Source organism: Capricornis sumatraensis, chromosome 20 (genome assembly GCF_032405125.1).
Source record: "Capricornis sumatraensis isolate serow.1 chromosome 20, serow.2, whole genome shotgun sequence".
In the NCBI taxonomy this organism is placed as follows: Eukaryota; Metazoa; Chordata; class Mammalia; order Artiodactyla; family Bovidae; genus Capricornis; species Capricornis sumatraensis.
Genome location: NC_091088.1, coordinates 44,786,177 through 44,810,204, shown reverse-complemented (window position 1 = coordinate 44,810,204; position 24,028 = coordinate 44,786,177). Strand labels below are relative to the sequence as shown.

The 24,028-nt window shown below is 44.3% G+C and overlaps 1 protein-coding gene across 1 annotated transcript; it reads right to left on the bottom strand.

Moving 5' to 3' along the window:
- Nucleotides 1–7,800: 7,800 nt before the first annotated feature.
- ZNF821 (zinc finger protein 821) lies at nt 7,801–23,803 on the bottom strand. Its single transcript, XM_068992483.1, has 8 exons — nt 23,709–23,803; nt 22,438–22,525; nt 21,027–21,141; nt 13,954–14,079; nt 11,282–11,427; nt 10,493–10,597; nt 9,400–9,566; nt 7,801–8,671 (listed from the first exon to the last, which is right to left on the bottom strand). The coding sequence occupies exons 3-8, from the start codon at nt 21,064–21,066 to the stop codon at nt 8,017–8,019; spliced, it is 1,239 nt and encodes a 412-aa protein (XP_068848584.1). The 5' UTR covers nt 21,067–21,141; nt 22,438–22,525; nt 23,709–23,803; the 3' UTR covers nt 7,801–8,016.
- Between the last annotated feature and the right edge of the window lie 225 nt (nt 23,804–24,028).

The following is a 24,028-nucleotide window of genomic DNA, read 5'->3' as shown; positions in this document are numbered from 1 at the left end:
ACTTATCCCAGACCTGGCCTGGGGCTCCACCCCAGAGCTGGGCCTCACCGTGAGCGAGCAGAGCAGAGGATTTGCACATGCCGAGCAGGGGGTAGCTCTCTGGGCAATGAGGTTGGTGGGGAAGAGGCGGCACGAAGGCAGCCTCCTGAGGCAGGGTCTGTTACCTGTCACCCCATGGCATCCTTTCAGAACAGCCTCCACTGGGGTGCTGGGATGGGGAGCAGCAGGCCTGGGCCAAGGAAGGAAGGGGGTGCATGCAGGATAAGAAACATTCCAAATATCAGGGCCCCCTGTTCTTTCCTCTTCATCCCTGGCTCCTGCAAGGAGAGAGTCAGGCTTTGGGAGCAGGTGCCAGAGGGAGGGAGCAAAGAAAGAGCCAAAAATGATGATCCACAGCTTATAGTAGCAGTTCAGCTGTCTGAAGTTGTTTTTTTTTTTTTTTCCTTTTTTTGTGATGGGAGGGCAGGAGGCCCCATGGTTGGAAGTAAGAGGGTTCCCACCCAGAACTCTTCTTTTGAGAGCTGTGCACTTTAAAGGGTAGTTTTGTTACAGATGTTGGAGGCTGGGTTTTTTTGCAGGGGACTCTGCGTGACCCTCTGCTCCAGCCATTTCCTGTCTCTCCCCATTGTTCCTCCCACAAGGCTTCTAGCATCCCACCAGGAGAGAGAAGCCCCTCCAAGGCTCAGAGTGGAGACCTACCTTGGTGGGGACCCAGTTGCGGGATATGAGGAGAAAGACCTGATGGCCAGACTGACCAGGCTCTAGGCAGAGCTTCTGGAAGGGCGCTGACTTAACAAAGCCCTATCCTACTCAGTGTGCCAGACCCACTTTGAAATTGTCCTGAATCTTGAGTTGGTAATGGCGACTTTCAAAAGAGCCAGTGGACCCTTTGCCCTAGGCCCCTATGCCCGCTCCTCTGTCTGTCTTTGTTGTGCCTAAGTGCCTGCGCTGCCCCCGCCCTCTGCTGACCTAACCTGTCTGCTTGGTGTCTTGACCTGGGCCTGATTTTTAGCTGCATTGCCATTCCCTTTCTACAAAACTGGTTTTGTCCACTCTGACCAAGACCTCTAGTTTTTGGTGTGTAGGGGGTCTCTCTGGTTTCCCTTTCAGTTATTCTCTTAAGTTTTAAAAACTCAGAGTCATGTCCCCTCCTCTCCTGTAGTTGAACTGTTTGGCGGGGAAACAATGGAACTATGCCCTGGGTTGGGGCCAGTATCAGTGGCTGGGCAGTGCCTACCCTTAGGTTTTTAGAGAGTCCCTCCAACCTTACTCCACTCCCTCTCCCAGCATTTGGGCTTCCCTAAGCCGTCTCCTCCCACAGCCAGCTCTAAGGTGTTGGGATAGTCTTTTTTTTTTTTTTTTTAATTTTGTCCATGGGATTTTAGTTCCTCAAATCAGGGACTGAACCTGGATCCTCAGCAGTGAAAGCATGGAGTCCTAACCACTGGACCACCAGGGAATTCCCTGGGATACTCTTGATAATATTTCAATACCTGAAAAGTCTCCTAGATTTCATTTCGTGGTGGACTATTCCTCTGCAAAGAGTTTTTTCGATCTTAGTTGCACGTGCCCCCGTGTCTTAAGCCCATTTTTTTCTTCATGACTTTTAGCATTAGCTTGGACTGGGATTCCAGTGGATGTTGAGAATTAGGCTTCCCCCATCAGCTTTCACGTGGGTGGGTGGATGTTCTGTTTGTATGGGGGGTCTTTAGACTCTTGAAACAACTCAGGGTATTGTCCACTCAGTTCTCTGGTGAGGCTTCTCCCAGGATATGACCCTGGCCTTTCAAGATGGACTGGCCGAGGCCTGGCCTGTCATCCAGAGTCCCAAACCTCTGAGGTCTGAAACCTCTGCTCTGTCAAAGACTTTAGGCAAGTCTTGTGACCTCTCACTCTTTCACTTCCTCCCCAGCTGCCAAATGGGGATAAATAATCTTACCTACCTCCTGGGGGGAGGGGGAGTTCTGAGAATGGAGTCATTCTTAGTGTTCAGGTGCTAAAGGTTGTTCTCCTGGGGGAACAAAGCGACTGAGACCGGCTTGTTTGCTCCAAGCCCTACACTCCACGGTTTCATTCCTTGCAAGCAGTTTCCTGGTCAGTCAGCTTCTGGAGGCCTGTCCAAAGGAAACTGCTGACCTGATCACTTCAGTCTCCAGTTCACCTCAGAACCAAACACCAGCCGTGTCTGGTGAACACTCACCCTTGTACACGTTTGGGATCATGTCCTTTCGCTTCTCTGTCCCCATTCTCTCTCAATGCTGCTTTCTCTGGCTTGTCTCTACACTGGGGCCCTGTGGGGCTGAGTCTTGAGGAATCCTCTCAGAGGAGGCCTCCAAAGAGAGCCTCATTTCTGGCTGCTCCACAAGCAATTCATTCCCAGTTTCTCATACCCAGGTTTCTCGGAAACCTCCTTTCTCATTAGGAAGGCTCATCCACTGAATATAGTGACAGGCACACCATAAACACTCAAGAAATACCCACCACAGATACCAACCGAGTTTCTTCCTTCTGGGAGCAAACCTCTGTCTAACCAGATACACGCCAAGTAGTTTAAATACAAAAACCCCTCACTGCCTAGCCTGGTAACTTCACTTTCTGGAAAGAGAAAATCTTGTGCACCTTGGTGAGCTGGGTCCTGAGCTTTCTGCTGCTGTTCCTCTTCTGCATCTTGCTGGTAAGGCAATACCAGCACTTCCCCTGATACTGTGCCATGAATATGTAATATATTGATCACTTGACTTTGCTGAGCTGCAGAGGTGTCTTGTGTAAAGTATGGTCTCCAGGGAAAGAAGCCCTGTGCTCTAGATCCTGGTCAGAGCACTGGCATTCCCCTTACCTTTTCCCTCTGGTTCAGTCTTTTCTTCCAGGCTTGAGGAATGAATAATCTATGGTGTGTCCATTTTTCCTTGTGAAGATTTCATAAGTGTTATTATAAGAGACCTAAGAACATTTTGAAAGAGTGAGTGTTTTGGTGGCAAGCTGTCAGCTTTAGGGGGTAATGGGCAGTTGGAGAAGGCCAGTGTCAGGGGTAGGACATCCTAGAGGTTAGACATAGAAAGGAAGATGGCTAACTCGGGTGTTAAACAGAAATGCCTACACTGGTTTGGGAGTAGGGGGACCAGGTGAAGGACAAGTAAGACATCCAAGTCTTGGATAACCATTTCTATCAAGATTAATGTACAAGGAAGGGGTTTGGCATGGGGGAAGGGGAAACTGGGAGGTCAGAGCTGAGCACGGTCGCCCAGCGAGGAGGGGAGGCCAGGAGGTCTGGACTGACCCTTCTGTACTCTTGGTTCAGTTGGTTGTCACATCAGGGGCTTTGGTCTGTGCTGCTTTGCCACTGCTGCTGTCTACTCACTGTCCTGCCTGCTGCCCTTCACAGCACTCTTTCTGTGTCTTTGGCCATATAGGTGAGACCCAGGCATCCTGTCCATCCTTACCTGTGCAAGGGTTACTTTGTAGCAAAGTCATGTTGAGTAGGGATGGTATGAAATGCTGCTGGTGGGCTGGTGAATCCAAAGGGATGTGGCTTCAGTGCGTCTTGGGAGCCCTTTGGCTCCAAATATCTGACTCTTAAAGAAGAGACAAGTGGGTCCTGTAAGTGGTGTTTTCTGTGTATTCACTTCTTTCCTTTATAATACCTTGTATCCTGTTTTAAAAGTTAAATGACGGGGAACCAGGTTAGGACCTGTGTCAACATCCCAGGGAGGTTCATCTGGCTCCAGTTAAATGGATTCTGGGGTTGGGGGAGGGTTTGAAATAGACCCTGAGGTGGGGTTTAGTTTTATTTTTACCACTGGGCACCATAGAATATGCACAGGGTGGTGGTATGATTTCAGCCTGCAAGATGCAGGCATGTTGAAAAGTTGAGTGATCACACTGGAGATAAAGGGTAGACATGAGTTGACTGGGAAAGGGCTTGGGTCCATTGGAGTAAAGACAACCTGGTTGATTGAATTGGCCGCGGGAGATTTAAGTTACAGTCTTAAAGCAAATAGTGCAGAGGCCAAGTTTTAGGGAGACTTCTTGGCCTCTGAGACTAAGTTTACTAAACCACACTGAAGCTACAGTACTTTCCAGATGGGAAGAAGTGTACACTACAGTTGAAGATCTGAACCATGCAAGGTTGGATGTTGACCAGGAACCTATTAGCCCTTTACTGGGAAGCCTTCACCCTCCAGCTTCCCTGGGATAGACAGGGCCTCCCGCATTATGCAATAATAAAAAACGCATCTGGGTCTTTGCAGCTGTCAGTTGCTCTTTCAACTCTAGGATCCATCTTTGGGCCACATGTCTGATCTGGGCCTAGGATGATGCTGGCCCTTGAGATGCTAGAGTCCACTGCACTCTCTCCTTACCTTCACACTATGCACAGTGCCTGGGGCGGAAGGAGGAGAGGTGGTGCGGTGTGCCCTGCTGAGCCTCCCCGGCAGGAACAGTAGTAATAAATGCACTTTTCACACTAAGGTTTCTTTATTAGTTCTCCTACTAAGCCTAGATCCTCCCCTGGTAGACTGCAAACTCAAAAGTCTGTGTGATTCCCCCAAGCCATTCTACTGCAAATGCCCAGCAGTGAAAATGGCCTCAAATTGAGTTCCTGTCTGCAGTGTGTGTGGCGGCAGCCCATGTGCCTTTACCTATTGTCAAACTTGCAAGCATTTATTTTGGTCTTTATGACTGTCATGGGGACTGAGATTCTTCAAAAAGAGAGAGAGAGCGCGTGTGCGAGTGTGAACGAGCTGCTGACACAGTGGTTTTACATCCACTCCCCACACAGGGAGTTTGCACATAGTTGTGAGCTACGAGTGGTTAGTGCATCACTGAGGTTGCTAAAGGGAGGGTTCATCTCTCATTTGCTTGACACTCGCATTCAAGAGAAGCTTGTGTTGGGGAAGAGACTGACAGTACGCTTTGCAAACTTAAAGTATTAAAAATAAGGCTGTCCCCTACAACCGCCCCCCCCCCAACACACACACACACAGGATCCCTGTAGCCAAAACAGTGTATGTTCCAGCTGCAGAGAGCAGACTGCTCTCAGCTTGCACAGCACCTTAGGGGAGGGAAGAATATATGGGTAGGGAATGGGGTGGAGAAGGGAGGATGGGGATGTTGTCATCCAGGTGGCTTTAGGGTCCTGAGGAGTAGTAGAGGACGGCACTGGGGAGGTCTGATGGATGGATCTGATTTGTGTAGTTCCCTGTAGATAAATTACTGATCCCCCAACTACTATCCCCAGTATGTAATGGCTAAATTAATATGTAATCAACTGCATTGTATCTAAAGCCTTAGAACTAGTCAGGTGCTCCCCCCACCCAATACCATTTCTTACCCTCTAATCCTACCTGATCTTTAACAAAGCATTAATAATTCTAAGGATAATCTCTATTTTGTTGTGCTTTTTTGTAACTGTTTTAAATAAATCAATTTGTACTGTATATTTGTACTTTTGTGAGATCCTTTTTGCTGTTTTACCATTTTAAGTCTCTGTACTTGGCTACACACAGATTGTATTTTTATTGTTAATGCTCTTCTTATGGATACCTGCATTTAACTTGTGGACTATGTAAACACAATATATATCAATATCTATATATCTATATATCTATCTATATAAACTACTAGCTTTTCCTTTTGGTGTTTGCGCCTTCTTCATATCCCAGCCTTAGATGGTGGCCCTTGGGTGGGGGACTGAAGCCCTGTGTGGCAGAGCTTGAACTGGAGAGCAAGTGGCACCCATCTTTATGTGGTGGGCTTGGGGCAGGTTGTGTGAGCTAGTCCTGAACCATGGTCTACACGTTCTGTGGTATCTCAGGGACCCAGAAGTCTACCTGGAGACTCAGATGCTGTGCTAGCACAACCACAAGGACCTGTAGATGCCCTCACTGTTGGCCTTTTTTCTAATTCTATTCTCAGAAACACTGCCAGAAACTTTTGGAGTATTAGCTGGTCACTAGTAAGGGGTGAAACACTCAAGATACATAATAGTTACATTTATTGAGCACTTGCCGTGTGCCACAGAATCTACGTGTGTTATATATTAACAACTACTTGTTGCTAGTACTATTTCCATTTTATGGGTGGGAAAATGAAGAGGTTTAAGTATGTGCCCAAAGTTACACCACTATTAATTAGCGGTACAGAATGTTAAATCCAGGCACCTAATTCCTGAGTTTGTTAACTCATAGTTTGTTGTAAAAATTAAATGAGATAATCCATGAAAGTGCTCAGAACAATCTTTGACACATAATGAGTGCTCAACCATTTTTGAAACATCCCAGGTAGAACTTCCAGTGTGGGGCTCTGTGAGGAAGCCATTGGGTTCAAGTATTCTCTTTAAAATGTCCAGTACTTTGTCCAGACTTATTAAAATTTTTCAAAACACGTATTTCATCCAGCCTGGTAGGAATTAACCCTAGTTTGATGGGGGGGTCAGTTAACACTCTTTAAGCAGTCTTGAACCTACAGAGGTCAGGGAGGAGTCCAAGTTTCCTTGTTATGATATTGGAAGAGGTCCACATTCCTGGCATAGTTATTTTTCTGGCTACAACTTAACTAGGGCACTTCCTTCTGGACCTCAGGATCTATAATTATCTAAACTGTACACAACCTTTGGTGCAGGCTAAGGAAAGTTTTGTGCTTATTGTGTACCATCATAGGCGGCTTTTTAGAAATGACCTCAGCTCTTGTCTCCTCCATGGTTTGGCAGCCATACAGACTGCCATAGTAGTCATTTTGCTCTGGTCTTGACCACTACTGACTTGAGCTCTCAGTATCACCTTAACTCTGGATTTTCCTCAGTGGGCTTTATCCTACCTTGGCTCTGGGGACTACATAAAAAGATGGGCTGTTACCTCTTCTCTCAAATATTGAGTTCCCTGGCACTATGTACCTTAAATATTACAGCTGTTTCTATGACTGTATCCCTAAATGCAAATGACTGCTGTCTAGGGTAGAATTTAAGTTTGGCAGACTGAATTCTGCTGGGCAAAGTAGTTGGTACCTAGTCTAAATACTACATCCTCTTTAGCAAGTGCCAGTCATGAAGAAAGATGTCTGCTTCTGAGTTTGGAAAAGGTATGCTCAATATTGCTCAGTCATGTCTGACTCTTGGCGACCCCAGGGCCTATACAGTTCATGGAATTCTCCAGGCCAGAATACTGGAGTGGGTAGCCTTTCCTTCTCTAGGGGATTTTCCAAACCCAGGGATCGAACCCAGGTTTCCCACATTGCAGGTGGATTCTTTACCAGCTGAGCCACAAAAGAAGTCCAAGAATACTGGAGAGGGTAGCCTATCCCTTCTCCAGCAGATCTTCCCAACCCCAGGAATCGAACCGGGGTCTCCTGCATTGCAGGCGGATTCTTTACCAACCAGACTATCAGGGAAGCCCCAGTCATGGGAAAGGTGTCTCCTTCTGAGTTTGGAAAAGGAAAGCTGGGTTGAAATAGCTCTTGGGACCACAGGTGAGCCTCATTAGGGTCGTCGGCATGGACCCTCACAAAGCCGGCATCGGTTCTTTCTCAATGTTGCCATTAACTTGTGAAGGGCCAGATAAGTGATCTCTGCTTGGAAAGCCTAAGTGGAGGAGCACCCTCCCTTGGAAAAAGACAATCACTGGAAGTTCCAGCCTGAAAACTTCCATCCAGGTCTTAGATCACTTCATTTGCTAGAATGAAATCAAGAGAAGAGCAGGAAAGGGCAGTAAAGATAAAATTAATTTATTTGCCCTCGTAACTCCGCGGGCCACACTGGGACCCCACAGTCCCATACGCAGACCTTGCAGCAGTGGGCTGGAGAGTTGAAGTGTCTGGAGTGCCTGCTCCCTCGTCCACAGCAGCCTGGAGCCAGGTCCCTCCTGACCCCATCATCCTGCTCCCACATGCAAGGGGTATGCAGGTCCACCTGCAACAAACCCGGGCCTGCCTCTGCCGCAAGGATAGGATCTGAGGGTGACTGAGTGAGGATCCCTGTGGGCTCAGGTGGGTGGTGAGCGGGAAGGCAGGCAGGAGGGTGTGGCTTCAGTGCAGAGAGCTGCTGTTCTGCTCTTCAAAGGCCATCTTGCCCAGGAGTTGGCTGTCCAACTCCACCCCACTCACAGGTAGCTGGAAGAAGTTCATTTCGGCTGCTAAGGCTGCCATGGCAGAAGGGTCCTGGCCAAACTGAGCTCGCAACATCATGTCCATTTTCTCCAGCCTCCTCTTGAGCCGCTTGGCCTCCCGCTCCCGGATGAGCCGGGCCTGCCGCTTCTCAGGGGTCTCGTTGGCTCGCTTCAGCCTCATGGCCTCCCGATCTCGTTGCAGCCGGCGTGCCCGCTGCTCGTCTGTCTCTTGCATGCGCTGCAGGCGCTTGGCTTCTCTGTCCCTCATGCGCCTCACCTCCCGCTCCTCAGGGGTCTCATTGTCCCGCCGGCTCTTCTTGGCTGTGCGCTCTCGTTCCAGTCGCTGCAGCCGGACTTCCAAAGGCTCATTCTGCCGACGCAAGGCCCATTTGCGGACACTGGGGGTCTGGGCTTCCAGCAGCTTCCGGTAGGCAGCACAGTTGTTGCACACAAGCAGAATTCCAGCAGGGTACACTGGAGGAGTAAAGGCAATGTCCTTCCCCTCGGCACTGGAGGGGCCCTCACTGTGGGCTGGCGGTAGGGATTCCATATTAAGGACCTCAGGGAGTTTCTCACTGGAAAGCAAAAATTTTGTACAGTTAATGCCATGGTCTAACAAGGCCCTGATTTATTCTGTCCTGCCAGGCCAGTCAGTCCAAGTTCACCACTAGGGGTCAGTTTGAGTACTTGGGAGACCTCCTCCACCTTTCCACTCTTGCCCTTCTTTGGGCCAGGGTGTCTACCAAGTCTTGAAGCCCACCTGGAGTTAGGGACTGAGCCAACTGCCACAGCAAGCCACCAGAAATCAGAGGAGGAGCCCTTAAGATGTGCAGTCCTGTTCAAGCCAAACTGATGGTGTCTGTAGGAGTTGTGCAGGGCAGTCCTCCTTGAGGTGGGAGCTGCCATAGGGGAGGTCTGGTCCATTGGCTTCACCTCCCCCTGCCCGACCCTGCCTTGCACACTAACTAGCAAACGGTGCGGACAGTGCACACAGCCCCAGGCTTCCTGGACACGGTGGAGACTGTCCTCCTGTGAGGGTCCTCATGGCCTCTCTAACTTCTTTCTCCATGCTTTATCATGAAGGTTCTTAGACTTCCCACGTCTCTTTCCAGATGAAGATATTCTGATCGAGGAAAGACATGAGAATTCATTTCCCTTTGGGGGTGTTTTAACGGAATGGACATATTTACTAGCCTCCTTCCTTGTATTTCCAGAGTCAAGAGTCAGTTGCCTTTGCAATGCCAAAGGAGAAGCCACACCCAGTAATCTGCTCCCAGCACAAAGGTTTAGGCACCCGGCTAACCTGTTAAACGTGGCATGGCTAGTGAAACGGGCTCCACACACAGCACAGTTCGACCGCTGGTCCTCTGAGTGGATTAAGAGGTGGCGACCCAGTGACCCTGGGGAGCTGAGGGCCCGGCCACAGACGGGACACATGTAGCTCTTGGCGCTCACCACGGCTGCAGTGTGCTGGAAAAGAGAGCCTCATCTGTCAACTCACACCAGCTCCAGGACAAGTTCTACCCACTGAGGAACTACTTTCTGGGAAACATCCCTCTTTCCTTAGTCTTAGAACAAGAACTCTTCTCCCTATTTAGCATCCAGAAAAGGAACAGGCTTATGTTAAAGGGCTTTCAGAAGGGCGAGGCCATCTACACTACTGCTCAGATTTCACTGATTTGAGTTCTGACTATGTTCTGGGATGTGGGGCTGGCTTGGGGAAAAATGAGATGCCACATTCCTCTTCAGAGCCGGAGAAGAATTTTAGCTCAGGATACTTTCTCATGGTCTGTTTGCCCCATGCTGTGTAGGCACAAGTGCACTTTACCATCCTGAGCCACCAGGGAAGCCCAACAAGTGCACTGGAAAGGAGCACTGAAGGCCAAGTCTAGAAGCTGGCTGGGAAGACTGGTACCCAGAAGGTATTTAAATGCACAGCCTTTCCTTCCATCTTTTAATATCAGTCTTCCGAAGAAACGCTTCCCCTCACGACCCAGTGGTCTTTATGGTAAAGCCCAGGCTGCCACTACAAATCATAAGACACATGTGTTCTGCGACTGGACGGTCATCTTGTTCTGATGCATTGGTTTACACTAACTTTTTCCAGTATTTCAGAAACATCTGTTAATTCATTTTTTTCTTCTTTAAAACAAAGCCCATTTCTCTCTCACTATATAAAATATACATTAATTACTTTAGGAAAAAAATGATACTTAGTTTTCACAATGTCTGCCTGGGAACCCAGAACATATTCACTCAATGTATCCCACTTATTCTCTAAGAGTGGAATCTGGGTGGAAGCAAAAACAACCCAAGGTTCTTTCTGGGGTTGGAGGCAAAGGCTAAACAAGTCACTGGTGCCTGTTTTCCAGAGCGTGTGGCTCCCCAATCCATACCTGGTACACGTGAGCAATCAGCTGCTCCCGACTCCCACAGTCGAGCTGGCAGAGGGGACATTGGCAGAGTCCAAGTAATGGGTCAGAATGCAAATTCTCCGTGACCTGCAACACAACAAGTAGGCAATTCACTAAGATGGTTTACCAGTCTCTTCCCTGCCCCTGCTTCTTCTAAAAGGGTATCCTGTTAAAAGTAACACAACCTTTCATCATACATTATTCTCAGGTTCCCATCGTGGGTCAAAGCAGAGTGACGGGGGAAAGGGAATTAAATTTGTTCCCATCTTCATTTTCTCCAAGGCTTCCTGCCATGAAGACATAGAATTACTCCAGAGAGCTTATCTAATTTTTCCCCCCTAAGGTAAACTCTGTAGGGAGAACACTAGCTTTCCCTCCTTCCATGCCTCTTGCAGGAATCCTCAAGAGACAATTTAGTGAAAGGATGGCACCTCATTTAACACTGTGACTGAAATTTGCAAGCGTATTTAAGATTACATCTCAGGAAGTCAGCTAATAGTTTTACAAAGATGGACATTCTGCCAGAAAGAAGTGGGGAGCTTTGGGAGTAGGAGCTGTGTGTGGGTAAAGTGATATGTGGGCGGGTGGAAAAGGAAGGCTGGGTGTGATGAGAACTATGTGCCTGAGGGTAGGGTACCTGGTGCTGTAAAAGAAGAGAGGCTGCGTCTGAAAACCTGGGAGACCCTCAGAGGCAAGAGTTGCTTCAGGTGGAGGAGAGGCATCTGGACAGAGCAGAAGGGGAAGGGTGCCCAGAAGCCATTTGTCACTTGCCTCATGCTCTGCCACTTTCTTTCCACCAACAGGCTGTTCTGCATTTTCTAACTCTTTTTCCACTTTGACCACTCCTCCATCTTCCTCTGACGTATGGGAAGAGACTTCATCTTGTGTGGTCTCTTCTTCATCTCCCTCACTGTCACCTGGAACACACAAACTGGTCACTTGTTCTGATTTTTGCATGAGTACATCTTGTGTTGCTTTCCACCCAAGAGTTTGCAGCTAAAATGGAAAACACCCCCAGATCTTCCATAATATAGTTGGTATCAGAGCTTTTTTTGAGTACCAATCATGTTAAGTGGAAGCCAGCTCTAACTGTTCCTTATATTGTCATATATACACAAAAGAGAAAATTGGAGGTAAAACTGCATTGGAAAATGGTTATTAAGCCTTGTATATTATCATAAAAGCGATACCTTCTTACACACGGTTCCCAAATATCTCACACTTCAAATCACACCTCCCATGCACCTCACACCATGCTTATTCCGACAACACACCACTTCCAACTTACCAACACTTAGCACTGATTTTACTACTTACTTTTGTCCCTAACCTCACTGCACAGTTTCTCCATGGTGTCATACTCTATTCTGAGACCCACTCGTCTTTTCTCTCCCAACAAACCCCAAGGAGCACTTGTAGAAACACCAAGTTTTTCTTTCTTCTTATCAATAAAGGAGGTAGTAGGAAATTAGGTAAAAATGTCACTTTCTAGGGGAAAAGCTGCTCAGGACAGTGCAAGAGTTAGTACAGCAACCAACCTCTGGCATTCTGCAGTGGTGTTTGACTCACGGTGTCCTCAACCCTGCTAGGAACTCAGCAGTCTAGGCTAAATAAGTCCATTATTCCTGGTGGTTCCTTGGATTATCTGATGGATAACTGAATGCTTAACTGGAGGGAACAAAATATTCTTTACTTCGGGATGAAACATCATTTCTCATGACTAAAGTAAGAATTGAGTTTGTTTTAGTTTAGGTGTAGGATGTGGCTGTGCAGAGGTCTGCCTGTGGCTGGGGGATCTGCAAGGTTTGTGTGAGCTGATTTTTTTTTCTCTATTATAAAATAGGAAAAGAAATGATTTAAAAAAAAAAAACAAAAACATAGTAATGTAAGGAGTTCTTTCTGAAAGGGAAAAAAAAGTGCTAGTACATTGAAGATCCCGAGAGGAAGCCAAACCTGGGGAAGCTGTCAGACTCTAGTCCCGTCCCAACACCACCTGGATCTTGGACTCTTGGGCCTGAATGTCAGTGAGAGGAATACAGGATGGAGCTTCACCAGGCTCTCTGCATTGGCAGTGGGACTCGGCTTTCTTAACTAACGATGCTTATCTTCTACTATCCCTTAAGTAATTTCTAAATCTACCAGTAACTGGGCAAAACTGGTCACATTCCCTTTCTTCCAAAGAAAATCTACCCATGTCACCTGCTGGTAGTTACCTGTGTCTCTGTCAGAGACTCCACTTGGTTAGTGGCCTGGATTTGAGCCCTGGAAAGATCTGTGGTGCACGTGCACTACTCCTCAGTCCAAAGGTTTAGTTTGAATCCACTTCAGTAAATAAGGATTGGCACAGATTAAATGACACAATGTTTTCTCATCAGCTTATTTAGTATACTTGTAGTCTAAGACAATACTGTATCAAACACTTTTTGTAATTTCTCAAAAATTCGAATATATCTACTAGAAAGGTTAAAAAAAAAAGTCTGCCATGTAAAGGGGTGATACAACTTTTCCAGAATGGAAACCTACCAGACTTCTATAGATTTGGCATTCCCACCTACTACTAAAACTGGTGGCTCCCACAGATTTTCTAGAAATATTTGGGTTTATTTTTTTATACCTGAGCAATGACTTGCTAAATTACTTTTTATTGCTAACATATTAGTTTAAATAGAAAATGTAGTGCATAGAAGAGTGCAGAACTCTCTCCCTCTTCTTTCCTTTCCAACCCCAAATGTGGAGAAAAATCAGAAATGTCAATCTGAATTGATACTAATAACAACCAATATCAGAAGGATCAAATTAGTAAAGTGAGCGTATCATCCTAGAAAATAACACATCTCGAAGTGTATTTGTTCAAGCAAGTCGTGGAACAGATGATCCCTGAGGCTCAACCAGTTACCAGCCACCGTCTTTTCAATCTCTTAATCAAAGGGATCTACTCAGGACGTGGGGTGGGAAGACTTCCACATCAGCATTTTATATGCTATGTAATCTCACTAATAAGCAAATCCTCTTACAGAGCATTAAAACTGGGTCCTCAAGCAAAACTTTCACGAATACCATGCTTATATTTATTAATTATGAATAAATAGATTCTAAGGGACAGGGATTTTCTTTTTTTTCTTATTTGACCTAGCCCAGGGGCTCCTTGCATACTAAACATCCCTATGGCCCTATCAGAGTTATCACAAACCTATCTATGTATGGCACTATGCCAAGTACTGCAGTCCTTGAATTAAAAGAAAATAAAAAACATAATGTCAAACCTGTTCTCTCTCTGAACAAGCATATGACCATACACCTTAGAACACCTGTGGGAACACTGAGGATCCACAAATCTCCTTCATGTCTTCCTCCCAACCCCCATGCACAATCCCCAGAGCACACACACTCTGATAATTCTTCTCCCATTGCCCTGAGTCATTACCAGAAGGTGTAGAACTCACTGCTACTGGAGTCCTGATCTCTTAGTTGTTGGATAGCTTGTCGCTGACTGCCAAGGTCTCCAGGAAAATCAGTTTTCATCATCGCCTGGCGGGCTTGCTCTTCTAGCCCAGCAAATACTTGATCCCCTGGTGGTCACAAGGAAAAATAGTCAGGCCACCAGCTGGGCGGTACATCCCCAGGCAAGCTGGTTGGAAAGGCAGACCATTCAAAGGTAGGAGACAGGCAGGTACCCTGTGGTGGGGTCATTCATCTCCAAGTCAGCTGGTGGCCTCCAGTGGTTTTTGGGCACAGCTACTCTGCCTGGGCAAGAAGCCAGATGCTCTAGAAAGCAGCATTTGCTTCTCTTAAATCCTCCTACTCTTGACTCCTTTTAGAGGTAATAAATTGCTATTATAATGTTCCATCAGGAATGGAGAGACAGAGACAAGAGGAGGCAAAGCGATGGGATGAAGATAGGGCAACAAATCTGGGCATAATTTCGAATCTTAGTGTATTAGCGACATGGCCCTGACTGCCAACTTCTGACTATATAAACATGTGCTTCAAAAGATCCATCTAAAAACAATATCTCTGACCCCATCTTTCATCCATTCTCCTTACAAGACATACTATGGAAGTTTTCCCTTGACTCTCTCACATCTATAAAAATTAGTCACAAGCAAATAAAAAATTGGTTCAATGATTGATTAAAAGGAAAATGGACAATATGTGAACTCACGTCTGCTGAGGAACAAACTTCCTGAAACATGCCAACCAGTTCACAATGGGATAATATTTCATTTAGTCTCCTTGGTTTAGTGTGGTCTTTTTTTTTTTCCTCTTTGTATAGAGTATCCAAAAGCCCTGGAACCATCCTTGATTGTACATTTACCCCAAGGAACTCCGCCTGGTGTCTGTGTGGTTATTGAAGAGTTAACATTTAAGTGCTCTTTGATTTCCAAGAGGCCAGGCATAAGGAAAAAAAGAATTGGGTTTCTCAAGGTTTCCATTATCTCAGTCAGAGTGGAAACTACAATCCCTATTCTCCAGCCACCAAGGAAGAATAATAAAAGCCCTAGTGAAACGTCTGACAATAGGCCAGGTGCTTTCTTAATGAAGAGAGAAGGGAAATTAAACAGGCTCAGATTCCAAGGCTGATACAATGATTTAGGAGAAATGACCTGGTCAAATGACTTGAACAACTAGTCTTCGGGCAGTGAAGAAACTGATGTGAAGTATGACTTCTCAAGTGGCTCAGTGGTAAAGAACCCACCTGCCAATGCAGGAAGCCACAGGAGACACAGGTTCAATCCCTGGGTCAGGTAGATCCCCTGGAGGAGGAAATGGCAACCCACTCCAGTATTATGGCTTGGATAATTCCATAAACAGAGGAGCCTGGTGGACTACACTTCATGGGGTCGCAAAGACTTGCACATGACTGAGCGACTGAGAACACACACAGGCTTTGTGTGATTCACTTAGGTATTTGTTCAGCAAATATTCAGTGAACATGTCCTATATGTTAAGTGCTGAATGCTAATAATAGTGATTATTTGGCACTTCCTAGTTCCAGGCTGTGTTAAGTGCTTTATAGTTGCTTTGTTGATGTTCAGTCGCTAAGTCGTGTTTGACTCTTTGCGATCCCATGAACTGAAGCACGCCAGGGTTCCCTGTCCTTCTTCATCTCCCAGAGTTTGCTCAAACTCATGTCCATTGAGTCAGTGATGCCATCCAACTATCTCATCCTCTTTTGCCCCCTTCTCCTCCTTTATAGTTGCTACTTCACTTTAATTCTCTGCAAGACTCTTTGTCGTGGGAATTACTATCCATATTTTACTTGGGAGAAAAACTAAGATCTATGGTGGAAATAAAGATTCAAACTCCAGGCTATCCAACCCTTAATAACCATATTTTTCAACTCCTTTCTAGCATAGTTGTCAACAGAAGTTTAAGCGGTTCATTAGAGTGATGTTACCAAAAACAAATGCTTGTCTCCGTGTGATAAGAATAGCTCTGATCCTACTGTTAGTGTTGCTTTCCTTCCAGGAGAAACTGATATACACAGTGCAAATATCAAAATAATATCCTCAAGGCCAGTAACGACGGAAGGAACCATCATGTTCCTGGTTCTGATGCCATGTGATGAGTTACCATGCCTGGCTTAGAGTGATATTATGCTGCTCTGAATGACACCGTGAGTGGGAACAGAGATGCTGAAAGTCTAAGTGCACTTCTAGATACACAGCCCTCAAGTAAAGGAAAAATAAGCCGCTTCACGTCAACCTTCATAATATTCAGGATGACACACTGGGTATAAATTATAGCAATGGAGAGCAAAAAATGAATTCTTTGTTATAGTACCTTCTCTTTTCTCTCTGCAGGAGTAAAATATTGAATTTCTCCTTGTTGGTTCCTCTGTAACCACAAGACCAAGGCCAACTGGAACAGTTAATGAACTCTGGGTAAATGCATGTTTTTGGACCTGGTGGCCGTGGCAGGTATGACACTAAGGAATAAGTTATGTACTAGCATATAATTATCAAGGGCAGACCATCCGCATCAAAGACATCTCTAAAAAAGCCTATCTAGAAACCAGCTAGGTTTTTAACACACCAAGAATCTACGCTTTCCCCTCCTTTCTTAATGGGGAATCACCACTGGATTAGAAGGACATCTAAAAGGATATGTACTTTTTAAGATCAGCTAGTAATTCAGTCTAGTCTCCATTAACCTGGGCTAAAATTTTACTACTCTTGATGTTATCTAAATATTTAGGCCTTCACAGAACAGAGAAGAGTCTGTATAATACAGCCATCCTATCCAGGCCTTTTGGGAGCATTCTCACCTTGGATAGTTGGGCTATATTAATTCTGTTATTCTTGCCTTTGGCAGTTTGGAAAGAAAAGCTATGGTCCCATATTTTATTCCACTCCTGACTTGGGAAAAAGGCTAAGGTAAACTTTACTCCTCAGGGATATTCCTATTTTAAATATCAACATAAAGCAAACTATATAAAAACTATAAAAAAGGATTATTTCATAAGAAGGTAGTGATATTTGCTAAAAGTATGTCATATTAACTCAGGTATGATATGATCTATACAGATACTAGTCGTTAAGAAGTGTTACACAATTACCTGCTTTTACAGTGTAGAATTATTATTTCCTTCTGTCTTGAGACTATTGGAGTAGGTTAAAAAAAATCCTCTGGTTTTTAGATATCAATGTAAAGTAACCATCTTATTTAATTAACATGGGTATTTATTTGTCTATTGATAGTTGAGAAAAAGTCATCTAAGCTCAACAGTAAAAAGCAAGGTGCTACCTCTCATTTTTACGGTATGAAATCTAGATACTGTTGGTCTGATTTGGCTAAGGTTTTTTAGACCAGATAAGAATAAAGTCACGCAAGCAAGTCTGTAGAACAGATGAGAAGCCTGAGATGAAGATTTTACAATTCTCTTTCTTGAGTCTTTGGTGCAGTTAAATAAATGCAATGTCTGGTGGAATGAAATTAAGTAAAGCAATTGAGACATTTTCTAGGAGAGATGTCAAATTCAGAATAAAATAAGTTAGTGTTAGGAATGAGGTGCTTAGGATTCTTTTTCTAGCTTACAGTCTCCGTAACTGAGGTGCTACCACATGATGGGAACAGAACCATTATCTTACAAGGATGCTGACAATGAATAAAGACAAAACAAACTGCACATTTTAGAAGATGAGGGACTTTAAAGCCTTTTTTCCTACTTCTATGTAAAAGTTAAAAAACTTTAATTGAAGTTGGAAGTTTTCAGTCTCATATATAATTTGAAAACAAATGTCTCTTAAGAAAAAGTTTTCCTTTACTTAAGTGGTTTGCTTGGTACAAACACATCAAATGAAAGTGTGCGAAGGACTGTATTTGAAACCACTCTAGAAACAGTTTACAGAAGTTTGTACTCAGAAGGGGGTGAGATAAGGAAGGAGGGAGGGAAGAGATCTAACCGAGATCACAAGCTATCAGCAGTTCCTCTGTAACTAACAATAATTCTGGACTTCTATTCCAAAAGCTCTGCATCAAGTCTATTAACCAACTGGGCAAAACATAAAGAGTGCCTAGATGTTTCTGGGAGAAGGAGAGATCATGACGATAATTTAGATCCAGATACAGTCCTGAGGAAAACCAAGTATATGCCAGAGCACCCTGTGCGTTGGCTTCTAAAGTAGATCTGACAGATGCTGCCGTGCTACAGCAGTGTGATTCTTAATGTATTCTTTCAGGCGGGCTTTGAGCTTCATGCCACACAATGCTTTTCTTCCCAGAAAGCAGATCTGATGGAGCTCAGCCATTACTCTGCTCAAATGCCGATTGGCTTTGACATTTAAGCAAAGCTTCTGCAGACCTTCCCACCTCCCAGAACTTGAATCCATTCCATTTACTTTAAATAGAGGAGAGGCATTAAATTCAATATATTTCATTGGTTCTATTTCACCACAAGGGGATAGAAGGCTCACGTGGTCAGAAGACTGAAATTATTAATTTCCACTTGTCATTATTATCATGGGAAATGAGAAAATGCTCTTTCAAAAAAGGGAGGATCAGCTTTAGTCCCCAAATAGTAAATAAGCAGAAGGTCGCCAGAGACTAGCAAATCTCAGGGTCTTTCTTCTTTCTCAGTCCATCGTGTGAGATGCATTCACAATTTCCTGCCCAAAGGTCCCCTCCCTGAAGGTCTGCTTTTTAGCTGCACCCGAACCTTGCTGTTCATAACCCTCTTGATGGTCACCAGTGCAGTCTGCAAAGTCCCACCCGCCCCACCACTGTACTACGATATTCACTAGCTCAACTCTAGAAAACTGCATTTCTGCAGCTGTGGATATGGTATTCCCTTCTTCTCTATGGCCTGTGTTCCAACTCCAATAGCAGCTCACCCTGGCTTTGAGTGACTACCATGGGAAGAGATGCGGCTATGGATTTATGCTATGTGGGTGTAGGAATCTGCCACACAAGCGTTTACTGGCTCCCCTGGACTGATCACAGTCATATATCATCTCTGTGAGCTACATTCCTCCAAGTCTCTTTGGACAGGTGGCTTTAATAGGTAAATCCAAACTCCAGTGACTGCCTTATTTGTGAACTCATCACTCTACTAAGTTCCTTTCCTACCCTGCCTTCTTGGGGAAACATCTGTGTCTTTATCAATATTCATCTTCAAACCAGAGCAGAGAAGACAATCCTTCTGAACTTCTGTGTTCAATTACCTATGCTACAGATACTTCATCTTAGCTCTCTTGACAATCCTCACATTTAGGGCCACTAAATTTCACTGTTTTGGCAGCAATTTCTAAATTGTTCCTGAACCACTCACTTTTATATTAAGCAGCCTTCCAGACCCACTTACTATAGAAAACACTCTGAGAAGCATCCAACCTGCTCTGTTTTATACAACTCTTCTGGGACTTGAATAGAAGAATTAATTGTATATGAATGTTTGCCACCCTAAACTCATTTAATCTATAACATACTGAAGTCCACTTAATTCCTCTGTACCTATGGTTTTCTCTCCTACTCTTGAAATTACCCAATAAAATAAAATAAGGTACACACTGTTTGGCATACAGTATCTTTTTAATAAATTTTAGTCCTTTTAACTCCTTGACTAACCTACCTCTCAAATGTAGGATTTCTTTCCTTAAAAAAAAAAACAACTTTCAAATGTTCTAATGCTGAATTCCCTTCAAATGTTGCTGTGCTTTAGTCAGTCCTCCATAACAACAGGGGGCTATTTGTCTCTTTTTTATGTTTGAATGAAGATATTTATCTGCTCAGAACAAGGGAAATTGGTTACTGGTCTCAAATCTGCATAAATATGTTAATGCTAATTTAATAAGGCCCTTTTGAACACCTACTCTGAGGAGCGCTGCCTCCCTGATGGCTCAGTGGTTAAAAAAAAAAAATCCACCTGCCAAGCAGGAGATGGGTTCAATCCCTAAGTCAGGAAGTTACCCTGGAAGAGGAAATGGCAACCCACTCCAGTATTCTTGCCTGGGAAATCCCATGGACAGAGGAGCCTGGCGAGCTACAGCCCACGGGGTCACAAAATAGTTGGATATGACTTGGTAAGTAAACAACAACAAATTTGAGCAGTGCTAAAAGTTGAAAGGGAGAGCAGGAATTATATATGGGACATAGTGTCTGCCCTCCAGAAGTTTACAATTCAATTACTGAACTAAAACAAACATATGAACCTGCTGACAAATAATGCAAGGCAGTAAAGCATGGCCGTTACCAGTCTCTCCTTCATGTGATCCACTCCGCACACTGCTTTGTGGTCTAAATGTCACTCCACTCTCCCTGTTTAAAAACCTTACAGTATCTCCTTACAGTCACAATGAAGTATGAACTTGGCCTGGCCTTCAGGCCTCTGCAATGTAGAGTTAAACATCTCCAACCTCATAGTCTGTGGTTTCTGAACGAATGAAACTTTTGCTTCATACAAAGTCTCCTTGTTCCCTGAACATATCATGTGCATTCCCTCTTTGTATCTTCGCTCATGCAGTTTCCCCTACCTGATTTTACCTCTCCTTTCCTCTGTTTTAAAAAAACCTACCTTCTACCTTCTAAAGCCCAGTTCAAAGTCATGTTGTGGGGCCTCTTCTATCAAGCATTCCCTCGCTACTTCAGTCCATGGAGTTCTCTCCTTCCTCTTAACTTCTGTAGTACACACAGTGCACAGCATCCTTATTTGACACTTAGCATAGATTATCTTGCTATATGCTCATCTACCTCTCTATATATCTGTGGCTACACTTTAGTCTTATGTATCATTTTATTGTTTTATAGCCTTGGTATCTAGCACAAGGCTTTGCACAGAGTAGGAACCCTATAAATATCTGTTAATGTGAATACTAAGGATGAATCAAGAACACCTATTCCTAAGACAGGTTTCCAAGACTTCCCCTAGCACAGACACACTTTAAATCCATCACATTTGACACCTTTGACTCTTTTTTGCTTCAAGAATGAGTGTGAGCCAATCACCTAAATTCAGATTACTCTTCCATTCCAACCCTCAGCATTCCCAGGTTTCAGAAGAAAAAAGCCCCATACTCACAGTGAACTTTATTTGGATTTGTCTGTTTCCGACGGGACATGTTTCCCTGATCCAAGAGCTCTGGCTTTTCCCAGTTTCACGACTGGATGTTACCACCTCCTTGCAAGGTGCTGACCTACAATAAAAAGGATAATGTTAGCATGTGTCATTCAGCCTGGAAATTATACACAATTAAAAGATAAAAGACTTTTTAAAATAGTTTTTGAGCATATAAAACTCACCATTTATAAATTACTGTACTACTTAGAGAGAGAAATGAATAAATCTCTAGCATAACATTAAGGTCCCAAGAAGTTTGAGAGGGGAGTCTAAAGGATTTAGAGGATTCCACTCTAAATCCACCTGTGGAATCCAGAATACTGTTAAGTAATCATGTTCAAGGTCACGGGGTAGAAAAGAAAGTGAAAAACTCAGGCAACCAGCATTAGAAACACTGTGGGCTCACCCCACAAATTGTAAAAGGAAGCAAAGGAAGCTCAAGACGGTGGCAGCTCACATGTCACATGCCCTCTGGAAGTCAAACCCTGCAATCTGCACCAATGGGAGCCTCCAGATGTTTTTTTCAAGAGGTTATGTCTCCTGGAGAGGACAAAGGCACCACATTCCTGTGAAACAGGAACTATCTAAAAACTCTTGGGCACCTGTCAATGAAAACACGGGGAATAGAGCCTCTATCTAGTGATGTAGGCACAGTGCCAGGCACTGTGGATGACAGGGCACTAAAGCAAATCAGACTTCCAATGCTGAAGATGGGCTTTCACCAGAAGAGCTGGGTGCCGTCCACGCTGTTGAGTACTAATTCAATACCCCAATGTGAAGTATCAACCTGGCCCTGCTCACATGCTCCCAGGTGGTGGTCAAAGTTAATAACTGTAGTGCCTCTTCTCAATCCAGCCTCTGTGTAGCAAAGAGTGGGAAGAACAAAGAGAAAAAGTCCCCAAATGAGACCTGTTGCAGAGACATGCACCTGCTTCCCTGAAATAGGAGGAAACAGATACTTACGCCTACAGTTCCTGGTTAGTTATAAGAAAGGCTTTCCCAGCATTAAGTGTTGTTAGAGAGTCTGAAATGGATTAGTAGAGGAAGCTGTGAATTTTCTTTGAAAGACAGAGTGAATAAACAGACATAGATTGAAAAGAGAGATATTCTCTTTCCTACCAAAGATAAGAATGTGGACCTGATCACCCTCAAACTTTTCTTTCAGTTCCTGCCTTCTCAAATTGTACTCACACTGAATAAGCAAATATAAAATTGTAGTTTACTGCCTTAAGAGGCATTATGAGAGGTTTACTTACTACTATCTATACTTTGCACTCAAGTTAGTGAAGACTTGCCTCCTGTTATGCCAACTAACTCCTCTATGTAGCTAGAAAGGACCTCAGACCTGTAATCAGATCCTGCCTCCCCTTACCAAAAGAAGAAAGAAACCGCAAATGGCAAAGACAGGCCTCCACAGGAAGTGGCAAAGGAAGCAGCTTTCAGGCAGTCTTCTATCATATCTGCATATCAAACACAGTTCTTTTTCAGACCTTTAATTAAAAAAAAAAAAAAACACTCCAAATGTATACAGTAAAAATCAATTTTAAGATAGAATGCTGAGTGCTAATGTTAATGAAATGTGTTCTCTAAGTTTTGTTTGTGTAGATGATTTCTTTTTAATCAAGTAGTTATGTTATAAACTGAAGCGGTGAATGAATATTACACTTTGGGTCTTTTTCTATAAGTCTGTGGAATCACAAAACAGAAAGTTGAATGAAATGTAGGTTGCCTATCATTTTTTCCCCCAAATTTGCAGAGCTATAGCTCTCTATTGTATAAGGAAGAAACGAAATCTTAACTAATATTTACATTTTCTTCCCATCAAGATCTGAAATTGAAACTATGAGATAAAGGCAATAAAGTTCCTTCAAAAGAAGGCCAAATAATTTGAGACAGGCTCTATTCAGATCATCTTGGTGAGGCAACAATACTAAATACTAAACAATACTAAAGCTACAAGTCGGAAACAGATCAGTATTTGCATATTTAAATCGCCAGTGTCCACTGCATCTCACAATCCTCCTAGTGGTCAAATGAGGAACCAGCCAGATGGTACCCAATGGGATTGACTTCACACCTGAGGGATTGAAGGGAAAACAGAAGCAAATATTCTTACCTCCCTCAAAAAAAAAGAGAAAGCCTGTGGGGTTTTGGACTCTTGAAAATAAATGTCATTTACTTAATTAACAATTAAAAAACCTAGCACTGGAGGTACATTCTTGACTGCACAACAAGATTTCAGAGATTAGCCAATTGTTTTACAGCAGTAAAAGCTAATGAATTCCATAGACACAGTGCCCTAAAGTTCACTAACTCAGTTTTACTATCAACACTGACTCAGTTCCCAAGTCGTAATCCGAAACCCATACAAAAATGTACATGGATAGCCTGAACATCACCATCTGAAAGAAAAAGAGGATGGGAAGATTCAGGTTTACAAGGGATCCTATTTTAAAAGGGAGGCAGCTTTGTCCATCTTTAGAACAAGGTTAAGAATCCTTGGGAGGGAGGCCAATAACTCCTCTTAACGCTGTCCCTGATCTCTCACAGGTGTTAGGCTGCAGGTTCCAGGGCACGCCACAGACTTCAGCAAGGAAAAAATGGGTGAAATCCAAGCTTTAAGAAAAGAGGGTTCACTCCCACCTCCAGATCCGGTGCAGTTCCCACGGAGCAAAGTAAACTCTCCTGAATCCCAGTGGTTTGTACCTGCCAGAAAGGAGAGGGCAAGAAAGCTGGTCACGTAGCCGCCTCCCGGTTCACCCTGTTCCCGCTTCTGTTTGGTCCGGAGATTGTGTATACTCAGCCGAGACGGTCCCTCTGGCTTCCTGAAGCAGGAGCACAGGTAGATTCCCGGGAATTATCAGCCAAGAGCCAGAGGTCTTCCGAGGCGGCTCAGACAATCGCTCAGACAATATGGTCTTCTCAGAAATCTAAATTTAGAAGCCTTTCTGGAGACGGCGGCT